The sequence below is a fragment of the Gigantopelta aegis genome, chromosome 14, assembly GCF_016097555.1.
Source record: "Gigantopelta aegis isolate Gae_Host chromosome 14, Gae_host_genome, whole genome shotgun sequence".
Classification (NCBI taxonomy): Eukaryota; Metazoa; Mollusca; class Gastropoda; order Neomphalida; family Peltospiridae; genus Gigantopelta; species Gigantopelta aegis.
The window spans coordinates 13396575-13417826 of record NC_054712.1 but is presented as its reverse complement, the minus strand read 5'-3'; the positions used below and the strand labels follow the sequence as shown (position 1 = coordinate 13417826).

Here is a 21252-nt window from a genome sequence, read left to right as displayed (position 1 = left end):
ACGCAGTCATTGGTTAGTTAAAACAAACAATACACATCATATGATCATACCTTCTATTGCCATTCCGTTTATAATAACTTAAAGACTATATAAGAATACAAATATTTCTTTTGACATTTTGAATCCTAAAAACCTTACCACATGTAACATGTACTACATACTCAGAAAACTCCTCAGCACATTATTAACCAAGATTTTGGGGCCGTACGTTGTGGGGAGGGGCAGGAAAGGTTGTTGCCACACACCGGGCCGTATCTTGTGGCTGAGTGGGTGGGGCAGGAAAGGCTGTTACTAGTGAGAGGGACAGATAATGCTGTAGCCTCATCCAGGGCAGAGAATACTGTTAGCCCACCCACCAATGAACAAAACGAAAGTGCAAATGTATTTTAGAAGTTCCCTTTAAATCTAGATTAAGATGACCCTCCATTATTATGCCTTAAGTATGCCCAGGGTTGCACTCCGGACATGCTTATGGTGGTTCTTTTAGTCTCAATGCTTATAATTACAAATATGAAAATCACACAAAGAGGGTTGTATGTTGTAACTACACCTAACTTCATAAAGGCATGAGGCACAATAGTGAAAGGAAAACAATTGTTTTTAAAAAGACCTCAAATCATTTTAAAATACATATGTACCTCTATTTGGTGTACATCAGGCGGCTACTTTTACTGATAAAGCTGCAGTTTATTTTCTTATATGCACTTACTGAAAAACAGGGCAGTACATACCACTACTTTTTATGTACCAGTCATAGGGAAGACCCAAGTCCATCAAGGGCAATTTATCTTGTGACAGCACAGCTCAGATGAGCGTCTTACCAAGGCCGTAGCTATTGGCGGGGTGGGTGGGTGGGCGGAGGTGGGAGTTGCCCCCGTAAAACGACCCCTGTAACAAAAAAAGAGAGAGACTCATTCAAATACCTACCAATCTCCTTCCTTTCAAGGGCGGGACATAGCACCAGTGGTAAAGCACTCGCTCGATGAGCAGTCGGTCTGGGATCGATCCCTGTCAGTGGGCCCATTGGGCTATTTCTCGTTGCAGTCAGTGCACCATGACTGGCATATCAAAGGCCGTGGTATGTACTACCCTGTCTGTGGAATGGTGCATATAAAAGAACCCTTGCTGCTAATAAAAAAAAGTAGCCTATGAAGTGGTGACAGCGGGTTTCCTCTCTCAATATCTGTGTGGTCCACCGTCCTTAACCATATGTCTGACGCCACATAACCATAAATACAATGTGTTGAGTGCATTGTTAAATAAAACATTTCTTTCTTTTTTCCTTCCTTTCAAAATAACTGCCATGTGATTTCCTTTGAAAATCATGAATTTCAAAGTTCTCATTTGACTGAACTGGTTATCAAGAAAGATGGGTCCAAAACACTACACTGAAACACAATCAGATTTGAATAACATCCATGACTAAAATTACACCAAAACATTTACAGTTAAAACGTTTTTTTATTATTTGGTGTAATCCATTACAACTATCTATAACATCTTATCTGAAGTAGTAAATTAAATGTTTGAATAAAACAAAAATGGTGTATGCGAAGCTAGACTTGTTGTGAGGCCTGTGGAACATGTATAAAGTATATGGTCTAGATAATCACTGTAACCGTAGAAACATGATACAACAGATTTGTATGCAATACGTAGCTCAACACCAATGGTGTGAAATATTTTATTTCAGTACAATACATAAAATTAAAAACCCCTGAAAATACAAAGAATAATAATTATGGTAAACAGATTATTAATTTGAAATCTGACATTATATATATATATAATGTAAAATAAAATAAAATACAGCCCAAGTTCAGCCCCAAGCTTTGAGGATCCTACAGGGACCCAAACCCTAAGCTTTCAGGACCCTGCAGGGACCCAGATCCCAAGCATTCAGGACCCAGACACATCACTGGGACGGACTGTTAGTGACCTCATTAACCAATCACTTTTAAACACATATTCATGTTAATTTAAAATTGATAAATAAACACTTGCTCTCTTAATACATTTTGATTCACATCTTGTTTCCATGGCCCTGAAATGAGTCTACTGACTGTTTTGTTTCCCCAAGTGAATGAATACACCAGGAGAACAATTAAAGTTAAGAAATATACAGAATAAATTTGCTTTTGATTATCAGAACAGGCGCGGATGCAGGATTTCTGAAGGGGGGTCCAAATGTGATGACTGATCTCTCCTTTTACACAGTGCACCTCTTACAGCACTTACAACAATTAATATAATCACGTTTCCCCTTAAAGGTTATGGTTGGTTTTCAAAAAAAGGGGAGGTCCGGACCCACCTGGACACACACACCCCCAACCCCCCCCCGGATCCGCTACTGTAGAATAATGATGAATAAGTATGGAAATAGAAAAATGTTTTACAATGACTAGTAGAACCTTCAGACATTGTCAATACAGTGACAGTAAATAACCGACACAGTGACAGTAAATAACCAACACATTGACAGTAAATAACCGATACAGTGACAGTAAATAACCGACACAGTGACAGTAAATAACCGACACAGTGACAGTAAATAACCGACACAGCGACAGAAAATAACCGACACAGCGACAGTAAATAACCGACACAGCGACAGTAAATAACCGACACAGCGACAGTAAATAACCGACACAGCGACAGTAAATAACGGACACAGCGACAGAAAATAATCGACACTATGACAGTAAATAACCGACACAGTGACAGTAAATAACCGTGTTGTAACAATGTCTTTTAAACCAGCCAGAAATTGATGGCTCTGCATCATAATATAAACTCCTACCAGATTAAATATTTAGAACTCAGTAGAGAGGTATAAAACCACTACACCAAAGTTCTTTTTCATCAACCACAAATGACCAACCACTAACCCACGTGCTGGACATGCAGCCCAAAGAGCTGAGGTGTGTGTGCCCTGGACAGCATGCTTGAACCATAAGTGGATATATATAAGCACGAGAATAATACAAATTAAATGTTTTTCAGATTTATTTAATATCCTGTGTGAAATTGGCTCTTATGATGCTATTTATTTTGAACTGCTTGGATAATAAAAATGAGAACTGCTTACAATTCGAAGAACCCATTATTCAACATTAGATCAGCTTGATTTGATTATAAAGTGTATTACTAAATATAAAATAATTCCTTGAAAATTAAATTCAGAGAATCTGACAAGAACATTTCAAAATAAACAGACAGACAGAAGAGTACAACCAAAACCCAACTGCAAAGCAGTCAAATACATTATTTTAAAATGATATCATTTTGATTTAAAACCTATATATATATATAATATATATATATATATATATATATATATATATATATATATATATATATATATATATATATATATATACATAGACAAAAAATATATACATGTATATCAATTTTAAAATTTGCTAAACGTTTCCTCATCATGGAGGTAAAAATTAAAATATCCATTTGCGTCACTACACATCACTTTGCATTTTATGAAACACAGAAAAATTTTACTAAGGAATACACGAATGAGAATCACAAAGACTGGTCTCAAAGAAAGACTATTGTAGGCGCTGTTTCTTGGGGGAGTTCGTATCCCCCGCCTCCATGGGTGCGCTAAAGATACTGGGTGATATAGACTTCAAGAGAGGGCTTTCCGAAAACTGTCCAAACACCACAGGAAGAAGTGCTGCTCCGTATCCTGTAGCTCTTTCACCCTGGAAAAATAGAAAGAAATGTTTTATTTAACGACGTAGTCAACACATTTTATTTACAGTTATATGGCGTAGATATTGACAGAGGAAACCCGCTGTCGCCACTACATGGGCTACTCTTTACGATTAGCAGCAAAGGATCTTTTATATGCACCATCCCATAGAAAGGATAGCACATACCACGGCCTTTGTTACACCAGCTGTGGAGCACTGGCTGGAACGAGAAATAGCCCAATGGGACCATCGACGGAGGTCGATCCTAGACCGACCGCACATCAAGCGACCGCTTTACCACTGGGCTACGCCCTGCCCCTTCACCCTGGAAGTAGAAAAACACCCGTAACCTTACAGAGAAGTGACCTGCCTCAGTGGTGTCGTGGTTAAACCATCGGACATAAAGGCTGGTAGGTACTGGGTTCGCAGCCCAGTACCAGCTCCCACTCAAAGCCAGTTTTAACAACTCAATGGGTAAGACCACTACACCCTCTTGTCTCTCATAAACCACTAACAAATAACCCACTGTCCTGGACAGACAGTCCAGATAGCCGAGGTGTGTGTGCCCAGGACAGCGTGCTTGAACTTTAATTGGATATAAGCACAAAAATAAGTTGAAATGAAACAGGATTGGCCGAATTTACAAAGCCTGTTTTAGACATGTAACTAAATCCATTTACAATGCTTCAACATCTGCGTTTAAAAAAAACAGGCTTAGTGAATTCGGCCCAGTGTTCTCAGTTTCATGCCATTGTCAAGAAAGAAAGAAAGAAATGTTTTATTTAACAACAAACTCAACACATTTTTATTTACAGTTATATGGCGTCAGACATATGATTAAGGACCACACAGATATTGAGGGAGGAAACCCACTGTCGCCACTTCATGGGCTACTCTTTTCGATTAGCAGCAAGGGATCTTTTATATGCACCATCCCACAGACAGGACAGTACATACCACGGCCTTTGATAAACCAGTTGCGGTGCACTGGCTGCCACTGTTAAGATGTTTCTAACTATAAGAGACGTTTTAACAACTAAAATTACATAGAATTTCGCCGTCTGTATTTTCAAATATGTTCTTGATCACCCCAATGTTTGTAATGGCTCAAACTTCATATCATTTCCTAATAAATATTTTTTTTCATGTGGACAAAACGTTTGAGAGGTCAAATCGAGTTTGGGCACCTGTCAGTAAATTATTTCTCGTCCCAGTCAGTGAACCATGACAAGTGTACCAAAGGCTGTGGTATGTGCTATTCTGTCTGTGAGATGGAAAGAAAGAAAGAAGTGTTTTATTTAACGACACACTCAACACATTTTATTTACGGTTATATGGCGTCAGACATATGGTTGAGGACCACACAGATTTTGAGAGGAAACCCGCTGTCGCCACTACATGGGCTACTCTTCCGATTAGCAGCAAGGGATCTTTTATTTGCGCTTCCCACAGACAGGATAGCACAAACCATGGCCTTTGTTGAACCAGTTATGGATCACTGGTCGGTGCAAGTGGTTTACACCTACCCACTGAGCCTTGCGGAGCACTCACTCAGGGTTTGGAGTCGGTATCTGGATTAAAAATCCCATGCCTCGACTGGGATCCGAACCCAGTACCTACCAGCCTGTATCTCTGTGAGATGGTGCATATAAAATAGCCCTTGCTTCTAATAGTAAAAAAAAAGGTAGCAGCTTTCCTCTCTAAGACTATATGTCAAAATTACCAAACGTTTCACATCCAATAGCCGATGATTAATAAATCAATGTGCTCTAGTGGTGTCGTTAAACAAAACAAACAAACTTTCAGTGAATATACAGTATAAAATATACAATATAAAAATATACTTTTTAAACATGAAAATTAATCTTATTTAGTAAGTAATTTTACTGATTAAAAAAGCTTTATAAGTGACAAACCTGTTACTGTAGAGTCAATGGAAAGATGTCAATGCAAATCAAGTGATTCAATTTTTGCCACTTAACAACACAGCTAGCAGCACAGGTAAAACCAAACTAGTGGAAAGGCACACCAAGTCATTGGCTACAAGACTGGCCCAAGACTAAAACAAAACATCACTGGAACAAACAAGATTTCTGACAGGCCCAAAACATTTCTGTATTACCTAAGTTCAAGGGCCATAACTCTGTGACAGTAACAGTACATGATAAAGTTATACACAAAATTTCAGCTAAATATCTGAAGGCATTGTAAAAAAAACATCCAGAAAACAGGGTTTTGTATTTTCTACGTCCAAGGGCTATAACTCTTGTCCAAAATAAGTAAATCACTATAAAAGTCAACTTTTAACTGTAACCGTACATGATAAAGTTATACATAACATTGCAGCTCAATATCTGAAGTTATTGTGAAAAAATGTCCAGAAAACCTTTTGTGGGACAGATGGATGGACAGATGAACAGACACATACGACAGAGATGAAACCTATAGTCCCCTCCGATTGGACTGGCAGGGGACACAATTAGGGTACTCTTCACCTCCCACCATGCAATTTAGACAGTAAAGAAATGTATGTTTAATTCACTAACCACTAACAACTAACCCATTGTCCTAGACAGACAGCCCAGATAGCTGAGGTGTATGCCCAGGACAGCGTGCTTGAACCGTAATTGGATATAAGCACGAAAATTAAGTTGAAATGAAAGTCTGTTTAATGACAGCTGAGCATAGTAATTACACAACAGCTGTTCAGTGTCTAAGACAAAGAGAGACAGCCAACTGCCTTCAAATATGCTAAGGGACGGGACGTAGCTCAGTGGTACACCGCTCCCTGATGCCAGATCGATCGAGGATCAATTCCCGTCGGTGGGCCCATTGGGCTAATTCTCGTTCCAGACAGTGCTTCACAACTGGTGTAACAAAGACAATGGTATGTACTATCGAAAAGAGTAGCCCATGAAGTGACGACAGCGGGTTTCATCTCTCAATATCTGTGTTGTCCTTAACCATATGTCCGACGCCATATAACCATCAATAAAATGTACTGAGTGCGTCGTTAAATAAAACATTTCCTTTCCTTTCAAGTATGCTACTACATGTATGAACCATAAAGTAGAAAAGGATCTTTTATTTGCAGTTTCTCACAGATAGAACAATACACACCATATATGTAGGTACTTGGAAATAATGTGAACATGATGACCAAGACATTCTATCAAAGTCATTTTGAGATAATGTAATACCTACCACATACACTGGTGAAGCCATATCAATATGGATCCAGACCCCCGGATAATCAAAGCCCAGGTGGGATCCTATAAACAGACCTGCACAGGAAACTTGGGCATTACTCCGATCCTGAAGAAAATATATATAAACAAACAGTTGACACGTGTGTTAACAAGAACACAGTCCTACAAAACTGGGGCCTAATTCACTAAACTCTCACAGCTTTGCGATCTCGCAGTGCAATGCTAAAAGACTTGCAAAGAGAATGCTTTGTTGTCTAGCAGAGCCTAAGAGAAGTTTGTGAATTAGGCCCCTGGTCTGCAAATAAGTGCCTGACTGTTATTAGTGCCTTTTTAAAGCAGCATACCTAAAGTGAAACAACACAAAGCTGAAATGAAATGAAGAGTATGGAAGCTACAACAAAACAGCTACAAATTAGTATCTCACCTGACTAACTTCTAAATGTAACTTTTACTTGAATAACAATTAAAATATTACTGAAAAATTAGTTAAAACAATGTAGTTTCTATAAAGAATATGATATATAGGTGACAATGTATATTAACACATGTTGTTTAAAATACTATATAATATGCATTATATCAACCAAATTATGACCCATATATTAATATGAATATTACAACACCTCCTTCAATTAAAGTATTAAAAGTAGTAATTGAAAATATTGGAACCTTTCATTTTCAATATAATGGAATATTGTAAAACGAATCCTAGTTTCGCACAAAACTGAAATACATACATGTGTACTTAGTTTTAAAAGTGCCTCACGCATGTTTCAAGAAGGTTACATGACACAGTGCCTATCACATTTATCATTTCGGACCACTTTGAACTTTGACCCAGCCATACGATATTCGGGATAAGGCCACTTTTTTCTCTAGTTTTTATTTCGGGACTTTAAAATATCTTATAATGCTAATATGGAAACGTAATGATAGAACAACCATAATAATGAGCCCCCTCCACTTTGAAAATCCATCCTACGGGCCTGGCACTTATCCTCATATCTAACTCATGCACAAATCTGTTGAAGATCTCAAATAGCCACTACACAGATAGATAGATAACTAGTTTAACGTGCCCGTATACCACTAGGGTTTCGAACATGCCCATCCAGAGTCCGACCTCCCGTAATACATGTATAACTTGCCATAGGTAGAGAGCATCACCGATGGCACAAAAGCTCCTTGACAGTGGCAAAATGTATACACTTTGTCAGCCAGTATTTATCATTTCCACATTTGAATTTTGTCTACATATGCCATTCAAAACCATTTCAAGTTATTTTCTGTCAAATGTGACTTTTCAAAATGCCATAGGCAGGCTCAAAATTGCCATAATGGTGGGTCATTGCACCCATTGGCAATTGTTTCAAAGAGTGTTGCCGAAGACAAATTCTTACGTTCGAGCCCTGAAATTCCTCAGCACTCGACAGAGTTTTGTCATGTCGGCTCAGTGTACTGGCGAACTCGCTAAGCCTGGACCTCGGGACCAATACGGCTTGGGTGTCCCTAACAGAAGCCAAAGTTCTGACTGGCCTTTATACTCTCTGGGTCACTCAGAATCCTCGTACCCCTCACCATGTCAAGGCATGGACTATCGAAGGGAACCACACATTCAGTGAAAACACGTAATAAGAGAGAAACAACTACCCTGGTTTTAACTAGCAAAGTATTTTTACGTAATGCTGTCACATTTGCACACAAACTGTTATATGCATAAATACATGTTTCCAATGTACCTCAGCATACCACTTCTGTTTCGCAAATCCCACCAGGAACCCCACCAAACATTCTGTGACTTTAGATCTGTCAAAATGAACTTAATTAGTGAAGATGCATGAGTAATGTTTTGAATCTTCCTTTAGAAATTTGACAAGACTGGTACACCAAACTTAACTTTTGGGGCATTTTCACCATTTTCGAGGCACTTGTTTTTCATTAAAAATACACAAAAATTAATTGAAATTAATTAATAAATGAATGGCAAAAGCTATAAAAGGCATATTTTATTAATTAATAATACCTTTTTGTGTGTTTTATAAAGGCAATTTTATAATTAATTAGTGAAAAAGGCTTGTTTAATCTCAGGCCAGCATGGTGCTGATTAAGGCAAGATGGTGCTAGACTATTGAGGCATGGTGCTGCACCATGCTAAAACAAGCTAGGGAAAACACTATAATGTATAGGTTAATGATTAAAAAAAGGTTGTAATAGCAAAAACTATTTTACACTGTCTTAAAACTAGAGTCAGTGTCATATTCAGTGATTTAAAATCATGTAGAAATAAGTGCCGGTTCACTGATCTTTTAAAAAGTGCCCCATGTTGAATAGATGTTTAAAAACAATTCATCGTTCAGATCAAATACAAAATACTGTAAGTGGATGTTAGATTCCATTTATCTTGATTACAACACGTTGCTTTAAAACATATCTATCAAGTTATTCAGTGGCGTAGGAAGGTGCCAAAAAGTGGGGGCACACACTTTTATATTTACACACTTTTACACTATTATAAAGCAAATATAAAGCAAAATATCTGAAAAGTTGGGTGGTGCACGTCCTCCTTGCCCTACCGTTTCCTACACCAGTGTTATTAAATCAATAATATCTAACAGACACAAATGTAGTATTCTCTTTCTTGCATATCCTCAAAAAATAACATTAAAAAAACAATTAAACATCCTTTTCCACTGATATTTATTTACAGCACTAGCAATTGCAATTAACCTACAATGTACAATACGTGTTACAAACCACTCAGTTTCAGGTCAACATAAATATCACAGCGTAATCAATTTCAATTGTGCTCATTTCATTGGATAGTGTGACTGTGGCAGCTAAATGAATAACATGTCTTTTAAATTATTAATACACATACATGTATGTGTGTCAGTGTCATAAATAACATAAAATTTTCTCGCCAATGGCTGTATAAGAAAAATTATTTAATGTAAAAAAGCCAGGAAAGAAAATCTGGAAAATGACAATGCTGCATATTGTAAATCTCATAAACGTCAATAACTCAAATATGAAAAAAATTACATCAGTGCAAAAAAACTAAATATCTCACAACAAACAACAAAGAAATGAAACTCTACATGTAGTTAGTTACCTGTGACAATTCCCTCAGCACAATGGCAACAAAGAAAGAGAACTCTAGATAGATATAATTACCTGTAGCAATTCCCTGAGCACCAGTCAATGTTGCCATGTCTACAATGACATCAGCTTGAAGATCTTTTTGTGCATACACAACCTATAAGCAAATCAAGCTCAACAATTTATTCCAGTTTCTTATTCCAATTTCTGTATCAATTCATGTACCATTAATCTAGAAAGACTTTTGCAGTATAACACCATGCAAGATATGATGGTAGAATGTCATTCTATCTAACAAAAACACATTTACACAAGAAAACTATGATGGTAGAATGTCATTCTATCTAACAAAAATATGATGGTAGAATGTCATTCTATCTAACAAAAACACATTTACACAAGACAACTATGATGGTAGAATGTCATTCTACCTAACAAAAACACATTTACACAAGAAAACTATGATGGTAGAATGTCATTCTACCTAACAAAATCGCATTTACACAAGAAAACTAAGATGCTAGAATGTCATTCTGTCCAACAAATTCGCATTTACACAAGACAACTAAGATGGTAGAATGTCATTCTGTCCAACAAAAACGCATTTACACACTCGCAATTATGATGGTAGAATGTCACGTGTACAACCACGCAGTTTCAGGTCAACATAAAAACTATGATGGTAGAATCAATTCTCAATTGTGCTCATTTCATTGGATAGTGTGACTAGCTGATGAATAGAATGTCTTTTAAATTATTCTAATCCAACATAAACGCATGTACACATAAATAACATAAAAGTTGGTAGAATGGCATTGTATAAACAAAAATTATTTAATTAGCCACAAGAAAAATCTGAAAATGACAATGCTGTCATTCTGTAAATCTCAAAAACGCATTTACAACAAGAAAACTATGAAAAAAATGTCATCAGTGCAAAAAAAAACTAAATATCTCACAACAAGACAACAATGATGGTAGTTAGTTATGTGACATTCCCTCAGCACAATGGCAACAAAGAAAGAGAACGCTAGATAGACAATAATTACCTGATAGCAATTCCCTGTCCAACAGTCAATGTTGCATGTCTACAATGACATCAGATGGTAGAATGTCTTTTTGTGCAACACAAAACGCATTTACACAAGAAAACTATGATGGTAGAATGTCATTCTGTATCAAAAAACGCATTTAACACAAGAAAGAAACTGCAGTGATGGTAGAATGTCATTCTGTATACAACAAAACGCATTTACACAAGAAAACTATGATGGTAGAATGTCATTCTGTCCAAAAAAAACGCATTTTTACACAAGAAAACTATGATTGTAGAATGTCATTCTGTCCAACAAAAACGCATTTACACAAAAAAACTATGATGGTAGAATGTCATTCTGTCCAACAAAATCACATTTACACAAGACAACTATGATGGTAGAATGTCATTCTACCTAACAAAAACGCATGTTACACAAGACAACTATGATGGTAGAATGTCATTCTACCTAACAAAATCGCATTTACACAAGAAAACTAAGATGCTAGAATGTCATTCTGTCCAAACAAAATCGCATTTACACAAGAAAACTAAGATGGTACAATGTCATTCTGTCCAACAAAAACGCATTTACACAAGAAAACTATGATGGTAGAATGGCATTCTGTCCAACAAAAACGCATTTACACAAGAAAACTATGATGGTAGAATGTCATTCTGTCCAACAAAAACGCATTTACACAAGAAACCTATGATGGTAGAATGTCATTCTGTCCAACAAAAACGCATTTACACAAGAAAACTATGATGGTAGAATGTCATTCTGTCCAACAAAAACGCATTTACACAAGAAAACTATGATGGTAGAATGTCATTCTATCCAACAATACTAGTTGTGGGCCCCGTTCCATGAAAGAATTGTAGCTAAGGTTAACTGTAGTGACTTACAGTGAATTTTACAACTGGCACCGTAAACTTTACAGTCGTTCCACAAAGCAACCTTACGGTAGTAATAAGTGCCCCTTTAATGATTAAAATATTCTTTACAAAGAAGTACGAATTAGTTAAATAATGAATTGGTTACCGACTTTTCGGAACATCTTAGATGTATTCATTGGTATCGGACATCCATGAAGTAACTTTGTCAGTTTATTTGCTAAGCGATAATTGCCGAATGCATAAGACATGAGAGTTATCTCCCATATTTTCGTGTAAAAGTCTATGGCCTAGAATGTTTTTTCATCGAACGCCGAGTTTTATAAAAGTCATTTGCTATATATTAGATACAAAAAGTTGGTATCCTTCTTAGAAAATGACAAAATCATCATTTAACTGCCATTTGACAGCTACGTTAGTGGCTTACAACTGCCTCATACAGTGTGTACCTATTGTAAATTTTCACAGTAATTTACGATGATAGTAAGCTACGCTGCGTCGTGGAAAGGGCTGGCAATCGTAGACAAAAATAAAGGTCTCGATGGTAGGTATTTACGGCGATAGTAGTGCTAAGATCACTTCATGGAACGGGGCCCAGAGCATTAACAAAGGTGGTGCAACACGTGTCAAAATTTAACAGGTTTTCTACTTTCTGTTTTACGTTAATTCACTCTCCTCACAAGAACTCACCCCATCTGCCAGAACAAGTCGGCCTTCAGCATCCGTATTATTGATTTCAACAGTCCTGAAAAAATATGAAAGTCTTATTAAGTTTAACAGATCTGTGCGATACTAGGAGAATACTCTACAGCAGCTGAGGGACACTACCTGGACAACTACAACAACTTTCCAGAAGAAGCTGTACGGTACCAAGAGTGATCTACAGAGGACAGTATCATTCATAGTCACTGCTGGCCTCAACTTGTAGTCGTCAAGCGAATGAAAAGAAGAAAAAGTCTAATAAGCTATCAGCAATTATGAATGATCTGAGTGAAAGAATGAAATTTTGTATGTAAACCCAAGCCTTGAGGTCATTTTTTTAGTAGAAAAAACGTCAAATGATATTCATTAAGGATTTCACACAGTTTTGAAAAGATATGAAACCTGCTGTCGCCACTTCATGGACTACTCTTTTTCATTTAAAGAAAGGGAAGTTACGGTAAGCATCATCCCACAAGAGGCCGCTTGAACGGATTTATATACCAGAGTTGGAATGGCTGGAATTCAAATAGCCCCATTTGAGACATGGGGAGAAAAACCACAAGGACAGAAAACAAACCTCCCCGAATACATGGTGAGGATATCATCGGGCCTGAATGCTTTAGGACCGACCGCATTCTCTGCCAGACAGAAAACAGCATGCAGGTTCTCCTTGAAACCCTGCAAATATAAATCTTCATGTAAGTATAAAAACTAAAATACTGTATTTAACAACGAAGAGGTCCATGTTCTTGTATAAGACCTCCCCAACCCTCTTCTCGACCACTACCTGTTAAGAAATTTGGCCCTTATTTGTAAACAAGACCCCTCTCTTAAATATTAAAAATAAACTAAAAGATACATAGAAAAAAACCCAGTCTTATTAAAATCATTGTGCATGCCAAACAGTCATATCAATAGCTTGAGCTGCGATCGACACTTGGACAAAGAGTTGTACAATGAATGTTTAAACGAGAAGTTGTTTGGTTTAAAAGAACTATCAACACTGTGGAGTTTAACAAGTTGACTAAACCAGATCTAATATATACATATATTATACTAAACACAAAAAGAAATATGAATGTAGTTTTCATCTGTCACATAAAAAAAAAAAATTTAAGAAGGGATTAACACATATTAAGATTCTGGAAAATTACAGGTTGATTTACTGGTTATCATTTTGCAGAACTAAGTGTTTATAATCAAGTAAATCTATTCTAATTACAAACTAACGATAACCCTAATTTGCATTTCTACAGAGAATATAGAGAAAACCAACACTTCAGTAGTGTCTGCCATAAAGTGACAAAAAATTTAATTTAACAAAAGTAAACTGATGATCGATCAGATTTTAAAAATCTGATTCTTAGTACTAGAGATACGCACCATTTTAACGGCCAGGCTAAAGGCTGCCAATATTCCTGCTGCTCCACCACAATCTCGCTTCATACCACCCATACCTGTCTGGAGGGAAAGGAAAACACATTTTAAACTACAGCTATGGTTGTTATAACAATTACAGGTAGCTGGAATTTTTTTAATGAATACTGCCTGAATCGTAAAATAATTCAAAATAGATATTTGTGTAAGAACACCATCTGTTATTCCTAACTAGAAAAAGGAATTTTTAATCTGAGCATACACCTAGCGACAAGACTGTCGAGCTGGTGATTTCACAGACTGTCGAATGATCACCTGTTTATTTGTTGTGTAATAACAACTTGACAAATATTAAAAATACAATAAACCTTTGTAAAGTTTTAAAAAAACAGAGATAAATGCCATCATGATTACATGTTTGAAATTCCAGGTGTATATATCTTTGTGCCAAAATTGTAAGACATCATACTCTTATGATCACTGGTTACCACAAAATGTCAAAATCTATTTTTCAATTTTACCTCAACTGTACCCTTTGTCGCAGATGTGTTCAGAAACATACATGTGTAATACATATACAGAACTTCACATACATTGTTTTCACTTCCTACATGTATTTATTGCACAAGTTTATTTTGCGCAAGAATATATACCACGAGACCGCGTAGCGATCGAGTGGTATGTTTTCTCAAAATAAACGAGTGCAATAAATAGGAAGCGAAAACAACGTATGTGAAGTTCTGTATTTATTACATACCTTCTTTTATGTTTTACAAAAACGGTTTTTAATTTAACGTCATAACAACACCTTTTGTTAAATCTATGATCAAAACTCCTTTCATGGATTCATTTAACGTTAAGACTCATACTCTGCAGCAGCCTTGTGTAATGTTCCAAATACGATATGACGTCATTTGTAAATCCAGGCTACAAAATGACCGGGTTCGCATCGCAAAAAGCGATGCAAAATCTTGCGATCGCGATGCAATATTGTAACAATGACTAGCAGTTTGCGATGCATGTTTTTTGTAACCAAACTGATCTTTCAATTGAGATCGCGGGAGAAGAACGCACTTAGGGGTGTCGATTTTCCGTGATCGCAGCCAAGGTAACTAATTCGCCAATGATAAACATTTTTTAAATTTATCTGTGTACAACCTTCTCGCGTGTGTTAGTATTTCAAATAGAAAATAGTCAGAATACGCGGAGGATGTTTGACGTTTTAACAAGAACAGTGACGTAACGTACTAGTTGCCACATCATCGTGGTAACCTAATTTGCAAGCAGCTATGACCGTGTACACTGAACTTGTAGCCTACCGTGCACGCAAATATATTATGTTCACGAATTAAATATACCGCGAAAATTGCGAACATGCTGATAGCTCCGCGAATTTAATTACGCGTTAACTTATTTCCGATTTAGCTTTGAATAATGCCTATAAATACAAAACACATAGCGCATCGCACGCACTTTATTTTTATCGTCAAATTACCTGCCACGTAGTTTTATACTACAAGTGACACTCGGTGCTATGTATGATCTGCGTTCAGCGATAGCCAGTAGTCAAAATGTCTGATAATTATTTTGACCGGTTGTCGAATGGTCGTTCGGTTTAACTTGTTGCGTCAAAAACAGTCTGGCAAACATTAGCGACAAACGGCTGGCTGAACTCATGTCTGGTATCTCGTGACTACGAGATTTCAGTTTGTTGTTTTTACACTGATTATTCTTATATTCGATACATACTTGTGGCTTTTGTTATTTGTAAATCTGAATGCAACCTATGAATACTACTAATAAATAGTATTTGGTCTAGTTTGTGATTTTTCATGTTTTCTGCATCATGTATTATCAGACATACATGCGGACAAGACTAACGGCACGCGGACCGCATGGCGAGAATGTCTTGAGTATAATTATATCGTACGTGAAACTGTCATTGAAAGGAGTTCAGTTGATATTGGTCGTTTTTATTTTATTATTGACAAAAACTATCGTGAAAATGTAAAATGAAAGCTTGATCGCGAATTATTTTAGCCGCGAAAATGTTTGCGTATACATACGGTATTATCGACTAATTAACAGCTTGGCGTTTTAAATTTCGAATTGCCTCGGCAAATAATGTTCCGGTAAAATACGTATATATATCGTTTAAGAATTGTCAATTTTCATAACAAAAATGATCACCGAATACGTTGGAATGATCAGCCAAATGAGGAATTTTTCTCGGGCTTCAATCGCACTTTGGATCAGACATACAAATCAACTCAGGAAAGACTAAAAAATCATTTTGAACAAGTTAGACGACCAAGCTGCTTAGCATAACCATTGACAAATATTATTCAGAAATGTTGTACTAAAAGATTCTCTGGGTGTATGTGTGGAGGGGGAGAGGCAACTGCCCCCCTTGACCTCCGGAGGATACGGCCTTGTAAACAAGTGACAGTGATGACCCTTCACATGTACTGTTCTGTACTTGTTTTATTTTGGGGTAAGCAGCCCACAATACAGATACATGTATAAGAAATATGCAATTTTATTGAAAAGAATGTGTTTTATTCATGTTTACTCATTTTATTAAAGTGCTAATCAAATTCCAATAGTTGCTAATCAATTCTCCATCCAGTAGGAAAAACTGCTAATCAAAATTTAAAAACAAATTGCACCCTGAAATCATATATGTCGTAAGTAAATAAAAGGCACTACCTGCAGTAAAAAGAAAAAGGGGATTCCCCATTTAAAAGTTCCGGTCCAGATTGCACATATGTGCGATACAGAATAAATGTATTGCACGGTTTCAAAGGGCCTTTATCACTATAGTAAGATTGAATAGGTATGTAATAAAAGAATGAACACTTTGGAATACTGAAAATGCAGAAAAATCCTGCCCCAGTTTTGTTAAATACATACTTTTGATTTGATGCAGAGTCCACCGGTGTCAAAGACGATCCCTTTCCCGACCCAGGCGATGTTCCTGGTGGCTCCAGCAGGGCGGTGACTCAAAACAGCCAGGGCAGGGGGACGCGTTGCAGCCTTGCCAACCCCATAGATACCTGAAATATATTTATTTAGTAGTTATAGGATATTAACAAGCTTCCTTTTCTATCATGTTTATAATAATTTTTAACTGTCATGAATTTTAACGAGTAACAAGGAAAACATTTAATGAGGGACATAAACATGATACAAAATGGTTAGCGAGTTTAAAGGGACATACCCTAGTTTTTAAACACTAAGGCATATTTTTTATTATTATAGCCATTTTTGATAACTGAAATCATACTTTACTTAGATTTTATGGTTTAGATTATCAATTTCTGAACATTCGAAGTGTTTTTAGTCATCCTGGTGTTTTTAATATCACAAAATGCATTTTTCATATTTTTAAAAAACCATGTGCGTCTGAGAAGTAACAGTTATGGGGTCGAGTTTTACTCTATTTTCAGAGGGTATTTCACCAGTTCAAAGCTACAGACTCATGTTTCTCTCAATTGTAACTTTATTCAAATGTGTTACAGGTTTGTAGATTAACTAAACTTAGTGTTAATTTTCACGAGTTGAAACTAAGGTATGTCCCTTTAATATCCTATTCATTACCCATAAAATATTTTTTATCCATATGGGTAATAATAATATTTATATTCCTTGACTTGATGACTAACCTACTGTCACTGTAATGTGCTTCTGAAAACAGAGGATTTTCAACTACTAAAATAACATATTACAATTATATCAAGTGTCTGAAAATAAGACTTAGTGATTCTGGTTGTCCTAGTAATGGTAGTAGCACAAACTGGATTTAACTTTGCAATCAATCAACCATTTTACCCGTGCTTACATCCACAGAAGGTTCAAGCACGACTGTCTTGGGCACATCCTCCACGATTCCCTGGTGGATATGTCATAGACAGGTGGTGGGGTGGGGGGGGGGGGGGGCGGGATAATAAGGCTAGGGAATTTACAATTAGAATGTTTTGAAAGATGTTTGTGTCTGGCCTAAATATTAAATGAATTAGTCGCAAATAGAGCAGGCAACCAAAACCAAAAGAATATATATTTGGACTCCATTCCAGTCCTTATGCCCTAACCTGCCATTTCAGGACCAACTGTAGAAAGGTTGCCAGGGTTAGTTGTTAAGTTGTAACTTAACAGGTAGATCCACAGATATTAGGTTAAATCAAGATACATAATTTAAAATTAAATACTTATATCAGGGTTGTATCACCTATGTTTCTAGACTCCGATAATGGGCACCATTCCCCACCATTCTACAAAGGCTATGTCATTTTTTATTCCCAATTTTTTCAAGTAAACAATTCCCAATCTGAATGTAAATCTCAACCACTTGACAAACATTCCCTCCCCAATAACGTTTTGCAATGCACAGTAGATATATTTATTTGAATAAACACAAGTTCATGTATATACATATATACAGCATTACATTTTTAGTTCTAACTTGGCTTAATAAGAGGTTTTTGAAATGAAACTGAAAATTCCCAATTTTTTGTAAAACAACGCTGAAATTCCCAATTTCAAAGCCATGGGTATCACATCAAATATTTAGAAATAAAACCCTGTTTATATAGATATTAAACATCAGATGACAACTGAACCTGTAGTAGCAATACAACCCCTGCAATTCTCCACAGCAATCGGCAATGCAGTGGAGATTGCTGTAGAGGTTTTAGTTCTCCACACTACTTGTTTTTTGGCTGACAGTACCGTATTTTTCGGCATATAAGCCGCTACTTTTTTACTGTGAATTGCAAGGTGCGGTTTATTTATGAATTTTACGGTAACCGCTGTGCATATAAACCAGAACGTTTTTTTTCTCATTCTCATAATAATAATATAGCATACCAAATGACTGGGACTGAAGTATTACAATGGAATGGCTCTTTATTAATAGTCTAGTCAGGCTAGAAACAATACATCGCTTGTGTATTGTTATACTTACAGTTTCAAAAATGGACTCGTCCGCGAACTTTCTTAGTTTGATTTCTGTAACATTTATTGTTAGTAGTGCATCAGATGTGTTTGTCAGATGTTCTAAAATGAAGTAACTTTCCTCATATTATACAAAGTAGTGTTGTTATACTTTGTAGTAAACACACTCAACTTGCATGTTCGATACTGCAGATAAAAAGCCAGTGGCAGCCTAAACAATGTCACGTGATACAATTACAATGTCATGACCATTTATGGCCAATTACAAAAGCCGGACCTTAACAAGGACATCAAAAGTTTCTTGATATCTTTAACGCCACTGTTTCTAACCTGTTTGTAATGTTTTTAATTAATATATCAAAATTTAAGTTTAGTACAAAGCTTGCGAATTAAAATCACATAATCGGAGTACCTGAAATGTTTGTATTAAATGTCAACATTTCCAATCTAATTAGCCCGCTAATTTATATTGAGCATAACGTTGTTGTAATGTATTTCGTTATATTACATGTAATTATACATATATAATTTTCGGCAAATATATATATATTTTAAAGGCCGTCGTTTAAAAGTTATAAAACAATGTCGAAACTGTAAACGATCGATAGGAGTGTGCTTAGTTTCGGTTCACTACCACTCCAGCTTGACCCGACCTCGTTTGAATATGTAATTTTTGCACACGGCACGCTAGTTAGGTTACAGAGAAACGCGTGTTTTGCAATCGAGTGAGAAGATCTACTAGTCATTTTCACTTGTGTCCTTTTTTTTGTGGTTCATGCTTTGTAATCATACTGGGACAAATAAAATATTATCATGTATATTAACTAATGCAGTATTACGAAATTAGCATTATCAAGTTCTTGTTCATATTTTCGTAAAAATAGCGGGGTTTGTCAACGGTGTTTTGTTTACGAAACTTTCCCATTAGGTGAAATGAAACTGAAAGCAACACAATCAACAATTATTTATTGTTTGAATTTAAGGGAGAATGATCTCTTTATTATTATTAAATACAAACAATAATTAACTGTAATTAAGACTGTGGCTTTATTTTAACTGCGGCTTATTTAAAGGTGCGGTTTATGTACGAACAAAGGTCGGAACTTGGTCTGAAAACAAGGGGTGCGGTTTATACACCAGTGCGTGTAATAAGCCGGAAAATACGGGACTTGTTTTTTTGCTGTGAACTACATGGACATTCAACTTTTTCTCCACTACATGTGTTTTGCCGTAAACATTTTCTTAATTGCAGGGGTTGGCAGTAAGAATATTAGTCACAAACTCACCCCCAAATCCCTTTTGATTCAAATCTTCTCCCTGTATGACTACTGCATCAATCTTCAGTTCTTGACCAATTCTCTTTATTTCCTGCAACAGGTAAGAAAAGAAAAGTAGATTTGTAAATGTACTAGTCCATAGGGACTACATTGTTTTTCCTAACTCCTCAGTTTGTTTTTAATTGCTTCTTCTGTCGTTTTATTTAGGTCACACTATAAAGTTATACTATAAACACTATAAACACAGGCTATTGGTCAAACAGGCTGGAAATCTTCTAGCTGATAAACTATTTCTAGGTTATCTGTTTGGTTGCTTTGTGCAATGTATGGTAGTCAAAAAACATTTCCATCCCAAAGACTGTGGTATGTGCTGTTCTGTCTATGGGAAAGTGCATGTAAAGGATTCATTGCTACTAATGGAAATGAGTGAAAATTAACAAATGTTTAACATTCACAGCAACATCACAGCACAAAAATAAAACCCAGTGAATATTTATATATATGTTATTAGATTATACATGTATATGTTACAGTCAATGTGTCAAACCAGTCATTTGGCCAAATGACTGAAATTTTCAGTCATTTGGTCAAATGCCTCTGACCGCTAGTCATTTGGCCAAATGACTGAAAATGAGTGCCCTCACTTTGACAGACTGCCTGATAGGGAATTTTGAATTTTGAAAAAGGTACTTATACCAAAACCAGAGTACTTTTTGTTGATAAATGAACTGAAGCATTTTAATGAACAATCATCAGTTAAGTCACACCAAGGTTATTATCTTCTGTCCAAGTATGAGATTCTTCAGTGTGGTGATGTTGAGAAGTTGATAAGATGTCGCAAATCCAACGATGACCCGATACAGTATTACAGTATTACGTGCACATCGAAGAGACATTCGATGTTATCAAACGTGCCCACATTGCCACGGTGGTCGCGATCGAATGGTAAAGGAGTTAGGCAAGAAGTATGCCAATGTTACCAGGGATTCTAT

General features: G+C 36.3%; 1 protein-coding gene across 1 annotated transcript in view; it reads right to left on the bottom strand.

The window, feature by feature from the left end:
• Nucleotides 1-1441: 1441 nt before the first annotated feature.
• LOC121389090 (probable aminopeptidase NPEPL1) overlaps nt 1442-21252 on the bottom strand; it is a 31173-nt gene continuing 11362 nt past the window's right edge. The window contains exons 5-12 of the mRNA XM_041520706.1: nt 20270-20351; nt 16944-17086; nt 14037-14114; nt 13231-13331; nt 12642-12696; nt 10032-10175; nt 6915-7034; nt 1442-3719 (exon numbers count right to left, since the gene is read on the bottom strand). Of these exons, the coding sequence (XP_041376640.1) occupies nt 3564-3719; nt 6915-7034; nt 10032-10175; nt 12642-12696; nt 13231-13331; nt 14037-14114; nt 16944-17086; nt 20270-20351 (879 nt within the window). The 3' untranslated portion in view covers nt 1442-3563. The remainder of the gene's footprint in view (nt 3720-6914; nt 7035-10031; nt 10176-12641; nt 12697-13230; nt 13332-14036; nt 14115-16943; nt 17087-20269; nt 20352-21252) is intronic.